This window comes from Nelusetta ayraudi, unplaced genomic scaffold (assembly GCF_046127955.1).
Source record: "Nelusetta ayraudi isolate G7.1 ecotype Tasmania unplaced genomic scaffold, CSIRO-AGI_Nayr_v1 ptg000135l, whole genome shotgun sequence".
Lineage (NCBI taxonomy): Eukaryota > Metazoa > Chordata > Actinopteri > Tetraodontiformes > Monacanthidae > Nelusetta > Nelusetta ayraudi.
The window spans coordinates 12,680,930-12,695,982 of record NW_027466185.1 but is presented as its reverse complement, the minus strand read 5'-3'; the positions used below and the strand labels follow the sequence as shown (position 1 = coordinate 12,695,982).

General features: G+C 47.1%; 2 protein-coding genes across 4 annotated transcripts in view; both read right to left on the bottom strand.

The window, feature by feature from the left end:
- cers2a (ceramide synthase 2a) overlaps positions 1-15,053 on the bottom strand; it is a 40,244-nt gene that overhangs the window by 13,301 nt on the left and 11,890 nt on the right. The window lies entirely within an intron of this gene.
- Positions 1-15,053, bottom strand: part of celf3a (cugbp, Elav-like family member 3a) — a 28,503-nt gene that overhangs the window by 2,481 nt on the left and 10,969 nt on the right. Inside the window, exons 4-13 of one of the 3 annotated variants that reach the window (XM_076011827.1) lie at positions 9,680-9,728; positions 8,065-8,193; positions 6,281-6,360; positions 5,589-5,732; positions 4,085-4,229; positions 3,100-3,249; positions 2,772-2,831; positions 2,128-2,232; positions 1,585-1,728; positions 1,335-1,467 (exon numbers count right to left, since the gene is read on the bottom strand). In XM_076011827.1, coding sequence (XP_075867942.1) covers positions 1,340-1,467; positions 1,585-1,728; positions 2,128-2,232; positions 2,772-2,831; positions 3,100-3,249; positions 4,085-4,229; positions 5,589-5,732; positions 6,281-6,360; positions 8,065-8,193; positions 9,680-9,728 — 1,134 coding nt within the window. In that variant the 3' untranslated portion in view covers positions 1,335-1,339. Of the gene's footprint in view, positions 1-1,333; positions 1,468-1,584; positions 1,729-2,127; positions 2,233-2,771; positions 2,832-3,099; positions 3,250-4,084; positions 4,230-5,588; positions 5,733-6,280; positions 6,361-8,064; positions 8,194-9,679; positions 9,729-15,053 lie in introns of those variants that run through there. The other 2 variants (XM_076011829.1, XM_076011828.1) reach the window with 2 other exon arrangements.

The following is a 15,053-nucleotide window of genomic DNA, read 5'->3' as shown; positions in this document are numbered from 1 at the left end:
AAAAACGGCTTATGGCAAAGCACAAAAAAACAAAAACAGTGGATGAAAAGTAAAGCAAAAAAAATTAAAAGATATTACAAAAATTAACAATGATGGACAGCAATTCTGCGTTGAATCCTGCGACAGAACACTGGTTAGACACAACATGAGAGTTAAAAAAAACAGACTTCTCTGTTACACTTTACCCCACAACTGCTGTTGCCTGTGTTGCAGAGGCTACCTCTGACTGACGCTGCCTGCCACCTCATTAAAGTTAATCTACTGTAGGAATTATTGACTTTTTCAGTTCCACATGAAAGGCAGCCGTTTAAACATGGAGCCCCCAATTACAAGCTCTCGCTCTCTTTAGCCTCCAGACACGGTCGCAGCTGTCTGTCAGTCCCCTCCCATTTCTTCAGATGCGCCGGGAAGGAAATCCGCTCTGTTTGTGTCGTGCCTAGTCACTTGAATTCACCTCACTGATGTTTTCCTGTGTCTCTTTCCTGTCTGTCAACTCCTCAAGGATGAGTTCAAGTACTCTTCAGTTCTAAAAAAAAAAAAAGACCCATTGTGATGTCACAAAGGGCATCTGCATCCTTTTAATGTTGCTCCTGACAGCAGATCCCAAACCTAGGTGATCGTTAAACCCTCTGAGACTCTCGTGGTTGCCTTGTTTTTTGGTCTGCTACAACCAAGCTGCAGGTCCAACAAGCTAAGACGCTAAAATCTCAGAGGTCTTAGCAGAAGTTGAACTCGTGCTAATTTCTGCAGAGTTATCAGGGTGATTAATCATGCAAAGGCTGCTTCGCCAGAGTCTGGGATGAAAAATAAAGATCTGAAAATGGGATCAATGCGGGACCTTTAAATTGTCTGCAGCTCATTTAATCCGCGTCTCTAGTCGTGCCCTATTTAATTATCCTGTTCCACTGGCTGTTTGTTTACAGCTTATCTCGCTGTGGCTTCCACCCGCTGTTCTCGAGGCAACAGGCGCCTTGACAGGCATTTCTCCGTTTGGAGATGGAGCCGATGCCCTTGCCCGTGCAAACACGAGTTCATTTGGCATGTGTCAATATCCGAATCTAGACATTAAACAGCTCTTCAATAGCGGGTGGAGGGGGGGTGTCTTGTGGGCGGGAGGGTGTCTGTGTAACATAAACACAACCTTCCTCTCGGCGCTATAGGCGAACTTGGGGAGGAAGTGTAACTTTAAAAACTTGCGACAACTTGATGGACCGCCTCATTAATGTATCTGCCAGCGCCGAGCTTCTTCAGCTCAAGACGTCTTTAGTCCCTCGAGAGCTCATTGATGAAGCTCGCAAGGATTCCCCTGGACACGTCTGTCTGTCACGACTCACCTCCTTCAGTAAGGCCTGTTGGCATCCTTGGGCCTCTTCAACTGCACCTTCAGTCTCTTCATGCCAATCTGGAAGCCGTTCATGGCCTGTATGGCAGTCTGCGCACTGGAGGGGTTGTCAAAACTCACAAAACCTAAAGCGAGAGTGCAGGGGAAATTGTCAGACGGCAGGATGACTCACGAGGGAACAAGAGGAATGTGAATTTTTTTTTGCAAATTAGACGATGGTGCTTCTGACCCAGAAAACTCACCGAAGCATTTGCTCTGGTTGGTGGCGCGGTCGACAAAGACCTTTGCGGAAATGACGTTGCCAAAGGGCAGGAACATCTGCAGGATCTCCGAGTCGGTGAACTCCTGTGGCAGGTGGTAGATGAAGATGTTGCAGCCTTCTGGACCTGCGCGCAGGCGAATGGGAGAACCGGCGGCACAAAGATGACAAGATGAAAGAGGTGAGGACACAAGCTAAAGCTGAAGCACCATGGAAATTCCCTAATTTCAAGAAAAACCCAGAATCGTCTCTGGTTTTGGCTATTAAAACATGGACTGTAATAATCTTAATGAGAATCTGTAAGAACTGGGCAGTAATAATAGAGAAATCATAGTTGAAGTACACCTGACGCAGCTTGGATTCTGCTTTAAATTCTGCAAATCAGAATCTCAAAATGCATTATTCACACAAAAAGATCGTCTGCAATGTAAATTATGCGCAATTCATGGCAAATGGGACTCAAATGCGTCAAATCCACAGGCAAGACGTGAGAGCAGGAGCAGAGTCGGCGGCCCTCGGGTCGTACCTTCTCTCTGCTGCAGCTGCTGCGGCTGCTGCGGCTGCTGGGCCACCAGTGTGGGCTGGTGTGGGAATGGCTGGCCCACCAGGCTGTAGGCAGCGGGGTAGGTGGCTGGCAGGAGAGAGCAGGTGAACACAGGTGAGGCCACAAACAAATTTTCTTTCCTTTTTTCTTTTTTTTTTTACCCCCATGTGCTGGCAACATTACAGTCGCTGCGTTCCACCTATAGATGCACGGACGGCTGGGAGGCACGTTTTTTTTTTCTTTTTTTTTTTGCATATTTATCATCATGACGCTTGACTCATTTTACAGAGCTGCGGGTTATTTATGCGCCGTAATATATGTGCATGTTTTGAATTTATACGGTAATGCAGCATCATTTCCCTCCCAGTTTACGCTGCTTGTAAGGAACAAACACTTTGAGGGGAGAAAATAGGCCCCACTTTTGCAGAATTTGATGCAAAATTCCACAAAAGATGGTTTAAATGTCATGTTTTTATTTTCTGTCTGCTACAAAATGGAAATTTGCTGTGTGCAGCAGTGGCGAGGCTAGCGCATGTGGCGAGCACATTGCTATAAATAAATGTCACAGTTTATGGCACTAGATGAAACGCACACAGCCGGGGGGGAAACAGGGGGAGGGCACTCACCTGTGTAGTGCTGCATGCCGGTATAAGCCTGCTGCAGGGGGTCCAGGACAGGACTCTGAGCTGTGTGGGGGAGCGTGCATAACCATGAGATACACACGCACGCACACACATACACACACACACACACACACACACACACACACACACACAGAGCTCCAAATGCTATCTAGGGCGTATCAGCATGCTCCAAATAAAAATTCAGGCATTAGTTTGACTTCATTTGATTCTAATTAAAACGGGGGCCCTGTGGATGAGGGATCTTTTGTCTCAGCAACGCAGTTATTGCCAATGCAGCCCAGCCGCAGCACAGACAACAGGACGGCCGTACCTTGATAGGCATGAACCCCGTTAGTGTACAGGGCCTCGGTCGCCGACTGGCCGTTGGGTGGAGCTGGCACGGACGCGTAGCTATTCAACGCAATGGGTGGAGGCAGGGCAGGGACAGGTGTGGCGGCGATGGAGGGTGGAGTGCTGGTACCTGCAAAAACACGCGGTGAGTCAACGCAAGCCAATAGCGGGCAGGAAGTGAGAAATTAATTGGGGCAGACGACGGCTGGAGCGAAGAGTCACGGGACAAACGTTGTTGAGACTGGTTTCACGCTGTTGCACTGGTCTGCAGGTGGTGGTAAAGGACCAGAAATATGAATGTCTGATGATGCAGCCGAGACAATGCTGGGAGCTCCATATTCATTTAGAATGGTAAGGTAAAAACAAAGTAAAGTAAAGAGCTCACATTTAGAAAGTTTTTGGTCCATATTTGGATATGTTTCCTAACCTCAGATGTATTTGGACTTTTTGTTGTATAACGGAAAAAGAAATGGAAAATAATGGAAATAATTATTCTCTTTTTTCAGTGTATAGTCGGTTTGGTGTCTGGGCTCTACATTAGCTGCAAACTACAACCCTACAAGCCATGTGGGGTTGTAGGGTTATAACATGTGGTATCAACACTGCAAATTTCATTACACTTGCATATTTCCAAAATATTGCACAATTTACAAGTAGGTTGAAATCATCCTTTTGGTTTATAAGTCATCTAATTTCTCCTGTAGATCCTGAAGGGTGAGAGTGAAGGGGGTCACACATTCAACATGTTTACACCTGTTCACCATTAAAATCAAGCAGCTGTGACCATGACATACTGAAAAAATTAAAAGCACACACACACACACACACACACACACACACACACACACACACGCACACACACACAAATCAAATCTCTACAAGCAACTCTGCCCTGATCTCTCCCCTTTGCAGTCTATATTCTAGACGAGAGCAGCCAGGGGCCAGACCTGTCTTCCTCGGGTTACCTGAGGAGGGGGTGAGAGATGCGATGGGCGTGGCGATGATGCTGCTCGGGTTGAGGGCGGCGAGCTGCTGCATCTGAACCGCCGCCACCGTGGCAACAGGAGAGAGGTAGGCCGACTGCGCCACCAGGGCCTGCTGCTGCATCAGCTGCAGGTCGGAGACAGATACAGGTCTGGGGTGAGGACGGGCAGGACGGACGGAGTCAGGGGATTGATTGACAGCGAGGGTTTGGTCTGGAAACACTCCGAGAGAGAAACTCTGACAAGTGGAGACACACCAGGATACTTGTAGACTAAAGTCCTGTTCGCACGGGATTAGTATTACCTGGGGACCTCTGCTAATTTGTAATAATCACGGAAGACGTCTGTGATCTTGACCATGTCTGTAATTTGCAAAGTAAAGATTCCACTGCAAATTACCAACCATATTCTGCCAAACAGACGTCCTGTGATAATACTAGTCCCGTGCGAATCTGCATCTCAGTGACTGGGATACCATTTTCTGTTTTTATTGTGCGCCTTTTCTACTTCTTTTCTGGTTGAAAAATGGAAGCTGTCGGGGAAATGATTAGTGGCAGTTCTGACAGTGCAAATGCAGCGCAAATACAGTCTCGTATTGGAACTGTACTGTACTGGAAACACATTCGAAGAAAGAGCAAGCTCCGTTCAATCAAAAGAGCGAAATTTCGGAAGATAATGAGATGGATGGTTAGCATAGCAGCATGCGGTGAGAAACATTTTTTTATCTTTCAAATGGCTACTGCACACTGTTCAGAAGTCATGCTGCTACTTTGACATTTCATTTACAGTTGCCACGACCACTAACATATAAAGAGACCAAACACATACCCTCCCTCCGGATTTTGGTTAACATCTGCCAAAATGAGCCAATGAATAAATAAATGGATGTGATGTGAACTGCATTGACATCGGGTCTTAATGTCAGTAAAATAGAGTCAAATACCAACTTCACTTGTCCCGTGTAAATGTACCGAAAGAAACACGTGGGGGGGTAATTTACAAATGACCACAGGTCCCCAGGTAATACTAATCAAGTGCGAATAGGGCTATACAGTAGACGCGGATGTTAAAATTTTTTTGTGAAAAATGGCTCATTGGCATTGCAAACATAAGTGTGATTAAAGTAACTGCACAAAACCGTCCATCCTGAGCTAAACAGTTTTCAGGGCCTCTGCGGGCAACAGATGGTGAACTAATGCAAATGTGTCAAATCAGAGAAATCATTAGTGGAAAAAAAAAGGACCAAATTGGTCAATTAGTCAAGAAAGGAGCAGAAACGCAGCTCTCTTCAAAAACCCAAACCGCAAATGTTGAAGTGTTTGAAAACATCAAATAGTGAGAACCTTCTCATGCTGCTTTCCTGCGCGCTCAGGCTCAAGAGAAACCAATCAGACACCCCTCATTATTAACTACGTGGCCACGGGATTAATATACGTGTACTTTAATATCTGCATCATGTGCGTGGATGCGTGTGCGTGCTTCTTACAGCCTGTGTGTAGGCATTGTAGGCCCCGAGATGCAGGGTCATGGGACTGATGACCCCCAGCTGAGAGGCCACCTGCTGCATCCGCCGGAGGCCTCGCTCCTTCTCTGAGTCGGCGAACTTCACCACCAGGCTTGACGAGGCTCCCTGCAGTGGGAAACAGTCATATACTGGTAAATTCTCTTCAGCAATGTCTTGCAATAAATAATGTAAAGAGTTAAAGAGGTTTTTTTTTAGTAATTCAATGCGTGTGGCTGCTGCATGCAATGAATAAAAAGTGGCGCTTTTTAAATTAGTGCAATCTTTGCTTTGTTCCTATGACTGAAATGAACATGAATTTGTCTTTTCTTTTTGTTTTTATCCAACCGAGTGAGAGACTGGTGTTCACATTTCCTCACAACTTTGTCAGAACTTAAAGACCAAAGTTGAGTTTGTCTGGACAAAAGAATGGAAAATAAATGGAAATCTATGTCTCATGATTGTGTGTGTGTGTATGTGCGTGTGTGTGAGCAGGAGTGGGACAGCACAGGAAAGAGAAATGGTGACTGTGAAGTGACTCACTCACTAGTTTTTAGTGTCTAAATCCCTAGATGTGAAGCATCTGAATGTAGGAAATGCTTGAGTACATGTGTGACCACAGGTTTATCTGACTGTAAGTGTGTGTGTGTGTGTGTGTGTGTGTAGACGGGACTCACTGGTAAGGTGCGACTGCCGTGCAGGGCGTTGATGGCAGCCTGGGCCTCTGCATTGCCCTGGTACTTTACAAATGCACAGCCTACATGAAATGACACACCATTAAACAGGAACCTCACACACACACACACACACGCTCACAAATACACATCACTCACACCATGCGCAAAGATTGCTGAAAAACCTCTCTTTAGAAATACATTAAGAGCTGCTTTACATCTAGTGCTCCATCAGTTACGGTGGCATCATTAAACATGCTCCCAAAGACATTCATTGCTTCATCAATCACAGTCTGTAAACCACTAAACGCATCATTAGCTATGACCCATAAAACCTATTGCGTCATTAGTCATGGCTCACACGGCAAAAGCAGAAAAAGCCCTGCGTCTGTGTTTGAACCGTCACCAGCCTTTGATTTACAATGCCAATTGCAATTGCTGTGTGTGTATGTGTGTATGCGTGTTACTGTAGTAAGTCGCTGTCACGTGACGGCAGTGTGTAATGAAGCCTTAATTCAGAGGGCTGGTAAAAACACTAACGGTTAAACAATCACTTCACGGTCATGGTGGCCGCTCCATTTGCAAATGTGTGAGTGTGTGTGTGTGTGTGTGTGTGTCGTCCCCCCGTCTCGCAATCCAACACAGGGGTTCTCAACCTTTAGTGAATAAGGTTGAGAACTCTGAGAATGCGGTAAACAACATGCATATATATACATATATCCAAACAGAGCCTGTTGTTTCAGGGAATCTTTGAGAAATGAAAGCATTTCTGTTTTGTTGATAAGAATGTGATCACCGCCAAAAATCTATATTTTTTTTATGTTCTATTGCTGTGATTTATTTGGCATACTTAATAATAAATGTAGCAATTTGGCGGTGCCACAGCTTTATTTGCCAACTAGGAGGCGCTCTCGAACCCCCGTCTGAGGAGAGGCTAAAAAAGGAATGTTTTCACTAAGCCCAAAATAACAGTTTAAACTGACTAATATTTTGCCTAAACTGTGAAAGCAAATATTTCATTGAGCCGTTATGATCTGATTTACATGATGAAGTGTTTAAGAAGATATTCTCCCTATTCATACAGGACATTTTGAGCAACCCTAGTGGTCCAGCGCTGCTAACAGGAAGTGGAGAGTCTGGTACGCAAAAGGCAAAACTTTAAACCTTAAAATGTTTATTTTTACTTTTATCTCAATCATCCATCCGTGACAGTTTCATCTTGTCCAAATGTAAATTCATTAACTGCACCGTACATAATGGTTTGTGTTGTGTATTACTGTCTTCCTGTTGTATTTGTTTTCAGTAGTACTGTATTGACTTGTATTCTCCTATTCAGTGTCAGTGTCTGCAGTGTCCCTGTTTTTACATACTACGACCCTTGTGTCCTTTTTGTATGTTTTTTATGGTTCTGAACATCAGGTCAGATGACTGAGGTTGAAAATTAGCCTCTGGCTAACACCGGCACATTGACAGGGATGTAAATTAATGCGCATTGTCCTCTTCAAATAAATGAATTAAAAAATAATAATTTTGCATTTGAGTCTTTTGAATATATTTATTTTATAATTTTGGCTCCCTCCTCAAAAAATGTTTTTGTCCATATCAGACACCTTTAAAATCTATATATATCTATCTATATCTATATCTATATCTATATCTATATATATATACATATATATATATATATATATATATATGTATAATGTTGTAGCCTCATTTTATTTTCCATCCTGTCGGTGCCTCGGGTAATCGGGGCCATTTTCCGCCCAGGCGTGACACAACATTACCTTTGCTCGTGCCGTCAGGCCCGCGGAGCACCGTGCACTCCTCTATGCTGCCGAACGGCTCGAACATCTTCCTCACGTCGGTGTCCGTCTGCTGCTTTCCCAGCATGCCCACAAACAGTTTCCTGTCTTCTAAGGGGAAACAGGTTGCCCAGGAAGGGTCGCAAGGGGGGAGAGAAGCAAACAAGGGAAATGTGTGAATAACATACAATGGCACAGAGGAGATATTTTTATCTCCGAGGTGATGCAGGCAGCGATGGCGGGGATAGGGTGGGGGTTGTGGGGTGGCTGTTTGCTATTTGCATGCAGATATAACAGGGGAACAACACCAGCGCGACAAGAAAAGGGGTGGAGGGGAAAAAAAGCGAGAAAAGCAGACAACATTTAGCCTGCTGTGCCTCGGACCGCCACCAGGGTGCAGTGATGGGAGCGTGACAACAGACAAACAGCATCTGGCGGTGACTCAAATGTTTGTCACCCTCTGTGTTGTCAGAGAAGCTGCTCCGTCTGTCCCCATCTGTGGAGGATCAGGCCGGCGTTTTCTGCATGTTTTCTCGCCCATTCACGACAAATCTCATAAGCGCCACATTCCTGCAGACTTTCCCCCCCCCCACCTCCCTCCAAAGCCAAAGCCGAGGTTTTTCCGTGATTTAATGCATAATCGAACATTTCTTCTACTGTCTGTCGTCTCTTCAACGAAAGAAGCGTTCCCCCAGTGTGCACGTGCAAAATTAAAAAAATAAATAAGCGATATTAAAAGATAATTGAATATAATCAGGAGAGCTGAATCCACTAGTTTTTGATATTTCTAGAGGGAAGTTTGCTGGTGATCAATGCGTGACCCTGTGTAACTATTAAAGGACCTATATCATGCAATCTGTGTCATTAGTCTGTCAGTGAATTCCCATAAATAAACAAAATCCATCTCTGAGTTTACTCGACTTCACCATAAAGTGTCTGCACACAGACACACAAACAGATCTGGAAATTAGTTCTTTGTGATGTCACAAGGGGAACTGAAACACCCCCAGCCAGGTGTTGGCGCCACCTGGTCAGGCCGAATCGATTCGTTCGTTCCCTTCCAAACACGCCGAAGGTCCAGCAAAGCATTGGCAGGTAAGTGTTGGCCGGAGGCTGTAAACAGCGGGCTAAACATGCCGCCAGATCTATAGAATTGATTTGGCAATTATTCACGCATGCTCGCGTCTCCCCTCAACTGCAGTCTGGGCGGAAAAAATATGAAAAGAGGAGTGAAGAGGAGACCTTTAAAACTTCTGGGGGGTGGGAGACGTCGGATCTCTACGCCGCCACCCTTTTGTTGTGATGAATCGCTTCTATCTAGATTTGTCCTCTGATATCAGGCTAATGCCGTCTTTGTTTTGTTGGCACAAAGATCACAAAGATTCCGCACAGGAAAAAAAAAAAAAAAAAAGCCATGCGTGGATGTCGAAGCTGAACCGAAGGCCCGGCACTATGACTCAGACATTTTTACCCATGCAACGGCGGCAGCGGCTGTTTGAACAGTGTGTGTGTGTGTGTGTGTGTGTGTGTGTGTGTGTGTGTGTGTGTGTGTGTGTGTGTGCGTGCATGTGTGCGGCGGGGACCAAGTGTCTCTTACCCCCTCTGCTCTCGCTGTCCGCCGGCTTGACTTGAATCGGACGGTTCATCTGGAAAGACAAGGAAGGAGGGAATAATGGGGGGGGGGGGTCACATGACACGGTGAGGACAGAGGACGAGGCGGCCATTATCAGACGTGGTGGCCATTTCTCCCCCACCGCCTCCCCCAACCCAAGATATGAACACACGTCAGTCATGCAAATCTAATAAGGGTATCCTCTGTGGAAAAGCTATTAAGGCTGATATGGACGTTTGAAGGGGAACAGTGGGGGGGTTGCATGTGCCAATATGGATGTTAATCAGTTTGGCCTGGTGCCTCCAACCGCCTCCAATCCTCCGATGGTCGTTTCTCTCTATTTCTGTTTCCGGCGCGGCTGACACGGGTCACCCGCCTCATTTCTTTAAACATTTTTTTTCACACATTTCCCATCCAGCTCTCCTTCCTCTTCTGGAAAACTCTGCCCTAATCCCAGCCGCCTATCACTCTGGCCCTCGTCACACGAAACCAGGAAAAGCACACCCCCGCAGGATTGGTGGTGGTGGTGGTGTGTGGGGGGTGGGGGGTGGGGGTGGTGATGAGATTAAGTACACTCGCCGGCTAATCTGGATTACAGGAGCACGCAGCATGAGAACGGGGGGAGAGAAGAGATTCTGAGCCTGACGGCGGAAGAGACAGCGGTTTTCCAGCACTGTGGTGTTTTTTTTTCCCCCAAGAGAGAGAGCGGGGGTGAGAAAAAGAAAGAGTGAACGAATGACAAAGGCAGGAAGAAAGTGGCGGTGACATGGAGGGAGGATCAGGCGACCTTTTCATAATTCATCAATATGAGGCCGCCCTCTTTTTTTTCACCCTCCCTTCTCCTCTAATTCTCTGCAGTCATTGTAACGAAAAAAAGAAAAAAAAACCCGGTGTGAACTCGCGCGTGACCCGCTGCCGCCTTTCACAATCTATGGATGACGAAACGGCCTGAAAAGAGGCGCTGAAGGCAGCGGAGGAAAGGATGAAGTGGAGGGGACGGATGGGAGAAGGGTGGGATTGAGAGGGATTGAAGGGAGCATATGGACGAAAGGGTGGAGCGTTTCGCGCGTGCGTGTGTGTGTGTGTGTGTGTGTGTCCACCAGGGCCAATGAGTGGAGGTGAGAGCGACAGAGTGCCACTCTGTTAACTGTGGCTTAATGAAGGTCTTAATTATGGAGCCGGTGACATTTCAGCCACTGGCTGATCCCGTGTCACTGATTGATCCGCTGTGATCGGTCACCGGGAGACACTATTGATCGCCGCCGCTCCTCGGTCCCCCCCCGCGCACCTGCATGCTCAAGCAGCACCCCACAAGGGCCCGCGTTCCACGTCACTCGCCCAGCAGTGGCGGCTGAAATGCCATCAACGTTCCCCTCCACCCGCCCATCCGCCCGCCCTTCCACCCACACACCCTCCCCCCGTCACTCCCCACCGAGCGATTGCGCCGATTAATTGGGATGACGGAGGAGACGCAGGCGCCAGAGACTCAAAACTGTGATGGCGATCGATGGATGGATCGAGCGAGTGGTGCATGATAATTTTCGTTTAAATCACAGCCGCCAGCTCCAAAAGTCGCACAGGCCTCAACGAGCCTTGTATACAATAACACAACAACAACAACAACAAAAGCCCCTCTGCCAATAAAGAAGGGTCCATGTGTCACACAGCTCCATAGAAGGAAATTCTGTGCAACATTACATAGGCTGCGTTCAGACTGCAGGCAAATCTGATTCAAATCAGATTCCTTCTCAAATTTCAAATTTTTAGGGCTGGATGTCAACACTGTTTTTAGCAAGTGTCCAAATGGGATCTGGCTCTGTTCAGACGGGCCACATTATTGACCCATCTGAGAGGTTGCTGTAGCAACCACGTCGTAGTGGAGGCGTTGTCCAGCGTAGCGTGACGTCATATCATTGCAACAGCGGCACTTGTTGCAATTCATGGCCTGGAGCTTGGCTTGAAAGAGCTATTTCCCCACACACTGATGAGCCAATGAGTTTCCTCCTCTGTCCAGGCACTGCTGTTTTCTACTGCTTCTGTCTGCTCCATTACACTACAGCTCTGCACCTGGAATGGCGCCCTCAGGTCTGGCTCATTGGGTCTTGCGTCGCGTAGACTGACGTCATGGACGGTCAAAACCCATCGGTGTGTTTGGAGCTGTTCACACTGAGACGCATCTGTCCAAATGAGATTTGAAACCACCTCCCGAAGGTGGTTTCAATCCGTTTAGCAAAAAACAGATTTGTGACTGTTCAGACTACAAAAGAGCCATCCGGTTTCAATCTGTATGGGCTAAAAATCGGATTTTGGCTGGCAGTCTGAACTACAGTGATGCTATGTTTAGCAATGTTTCTAGATTTTCTAGCTATTGATAATAACTGTGTGTTTTTTTTTTGTTTTTTTTTTTAACTCTGCCACGTCGCTTTAAATGTCAAACTGCACTTTTGTACTTTGCACAACTCTTCTTCATTTTTTTTCAATATCTCAGATGAAACGATGATCAGGTAAGAAATAAAAAAAAAAGAAGAAAACCCCCCTGAGTATTAAAGGCCCAGAGTGTTTTAGATTTTGTTCCATCTCATGGTAAAGCAGCACACTGCGAACAACTTTAATCTTAATCCCTGTTTTCCAATGTTCCATTTGATCTCATGTCTTTTTTACAGCAACTGTGATGTCAGAGTGGAATCGTTATATCCTGAGCAGATCAACATTCCAGGCTGCGTCGATACAACATGGACACGCCTCCTTACAAGTTGACCCACGATTCAGATTCAATCAATGCTCACTTTTTTCCCACTGTTTAAATAAATTTCCATCCCTTCTATGTGCGACATGGTGGGCCTTCGTTGTTTTAATGATGGGGAAAGTTCTGATGCCTCTGTTTTTTTTTTGTTTTTTTTATCGACTAATCTGGCAAATATGGGAGCAGAACATCCCCGAAACGTCTGAGGGGAAGAATTTATTCAATCACCCCAGAAAATTGACAAGTCAGAACACCCAAACCCACTACTCATAAAATCCTACACTCGGAAATGTATGGATCTGGTTAAATTCAAAACAGCACAGATAATGTACAAAGCAAGAAATAATCTATTGCCAAAAAACATCTGGGGGAATATTTAAAGAAAGAGAAGGAGGATATCATCTAGGAAGAGAGCTACACTTTAAAAAAACAGAAATTAAGAACAACATTGAAAAGAATGTGCATGTCAAGCTGTGGGGTTACTTTATGGAATAGTTTGGAGCAATAAATAAAGCAAAGCGCAAACTTAGATGTATTTAAAAAAAAAATACAAACAATTCTTTCTACATAGGAATATGGAAGAGGGATAATTTCATTTGTTAGATGGAAAGGCTAGTACAAACGGAAGCAGATATGTACATGGGTTAAATTATGAGGACTTTGAAGGGATGGGAACTCCAGGAAAGTTTATACTTCTTCCCATTCCCTTTTGGACCAGTACAAATGTTTTTTTGTGTTCTGTATTTTTTCAGATTTTTAGTTAGTTATCTTTAGATTTTTGCTATTCTTACTTTTTATATGCTTGTTCAAAATAAACAAATAAATCAAATCAAATCAAATACAAAACACCAATTTAAAAAAAAAAGGATGTTCGATATGCGTCTGGCTAACCCCTCCCCCAACAGCCAGACCACCTCCTCTAAACCATTTTGTCTCCAGCTGTGCAAATTATGTTAGTGGAGCAGTAAATGGCGGTTCCAACTGCCCGAGCCGTTTATACAATCAAATACTGACAGCAAAAATCTCAGCAAAGATCTCGGTGTTCTCGCAGGACATTACGACCACGCGTGTTTGCTGAAGAGGGCAATAAAAAAAAGAAAAAAGGGAAAGAAAGAAAGCGGCAAAAGGGCGGGTGGTGGGTATTCCCCCCCATCCCGAATAAAACACTTTTAGAGCAACAAAAAACAAAAAAACAATAAACAAACCAAACACCCGCCGCCATTGTTTAATATTCGGCTCAAATTGGAAAGGCGACGGCGGCAAAGGCGGGAGTTTAATGTGACACCTTTGACAGAAAACATATCTGACTGATGCCTATAAATAATGTCACAGCCCATAATTCACCGCAGGAGGAGAGGAGAGGGGAGGGGAGGGTGGGGGTGGAAGGGGAGGGGCTGGGGGTGGGGCACGGTGAGGCGGCGGCGGTGGCGGCGATAAGGAGAGGCGCAGCAGATGGCTCAGGAGATTGGAATTAGAATATGCAGGAGGGGGAAAAAAGCAGTGAGAAGTGGAGGAGGAGGAGGAGGAGGAGGAGGAGGAGGAAGAGGACTGTGTCAGGACCGTGTGCCACTCCACATCGGCACGGCAACCAGGCCCCCCCTTCCCCACCCGCCACCTCACCGCCCCCACCCCCTCTCCCTGGCGCCGGCGTCATCATGGCAACCCGAGGGTCCTCGCACAAGGCGAGGAGGTAAACAACAAGGCCGCTCGCAAGAGAAATAAGAGGGGAAAAAATAAGCACGGGCGGAAGAGGGTCGGAACGGTGGGGGGAGGAGGATGGACGGATGATGGGATTACGTGTGTGTGTGCGTGGAGGGGGGGGGGTTGCAGGACGACAGAGGGGCGGAAAAAAAAAGAGAGGACGAGCTCGTGCGACATCAACGAGGAGAGCAGGGGAACGGGATGATGGAGGGAAGCAGGGATGGAGGGAGGAGGGGAAGGACGAGAGGGAGGGAGGGAGGAGGGGAGGGAGGAGAGGGGAGGAGGGGAAGGAGGAGAGGGAAGGAGGAGAGGGAGGGAGGGAGGGAGGAGAGGGAAGGAGGGAGGAGGGGAAGGAGGAGAGGGAGGGAGGGAGGAGGGGAAGGAGGAGAGGGAGGGAGGAGGGGAAGGGGGAGAGGGAGGGAGGGAGGAGGGGAAGGAGGAGAGGGAGGGAGGAGGGGAAGGGAGAGAGGGAGGGAGGGAGGAGGGGAAGGAGGAGAGGGAGGGAGGAGAGGGAAGGAGGGAGGAGGGGAAGGAGGAGAGGGAGGGAGGAGAGGGAAGGAGGGAAGAGGGGAAGGAGGAGAGGGAAGGAGGGAGGAGGGGAAGGAGGAGAGGGAGGGAGGAGGGGAAGGGAGAGAGGGAGGGAGGGAGGAGGGGAAGGAGGAGAGGGAGGGAAGAGGGGAAGGGGGAGAGGGAGGAGAGGGAAGGAGGGAGGAGGGGAAGGAGGAGAGGGAGGGAGGAGAGGGAAGGAGGGAGGAGGGGAAGGGGGAGAGGGAGGAGAGGGAAGGAGGGAGGGAGGGAGCGGCAGCGCCTGTTGAATGTCGACCGTGCCTCGAGAGCAGACGCAGGAGCATCATCTCCCTCTAAGCCCCGACCACAACATGCACACTTTACTGTAATTTGCTCTCTCCCCTCCTC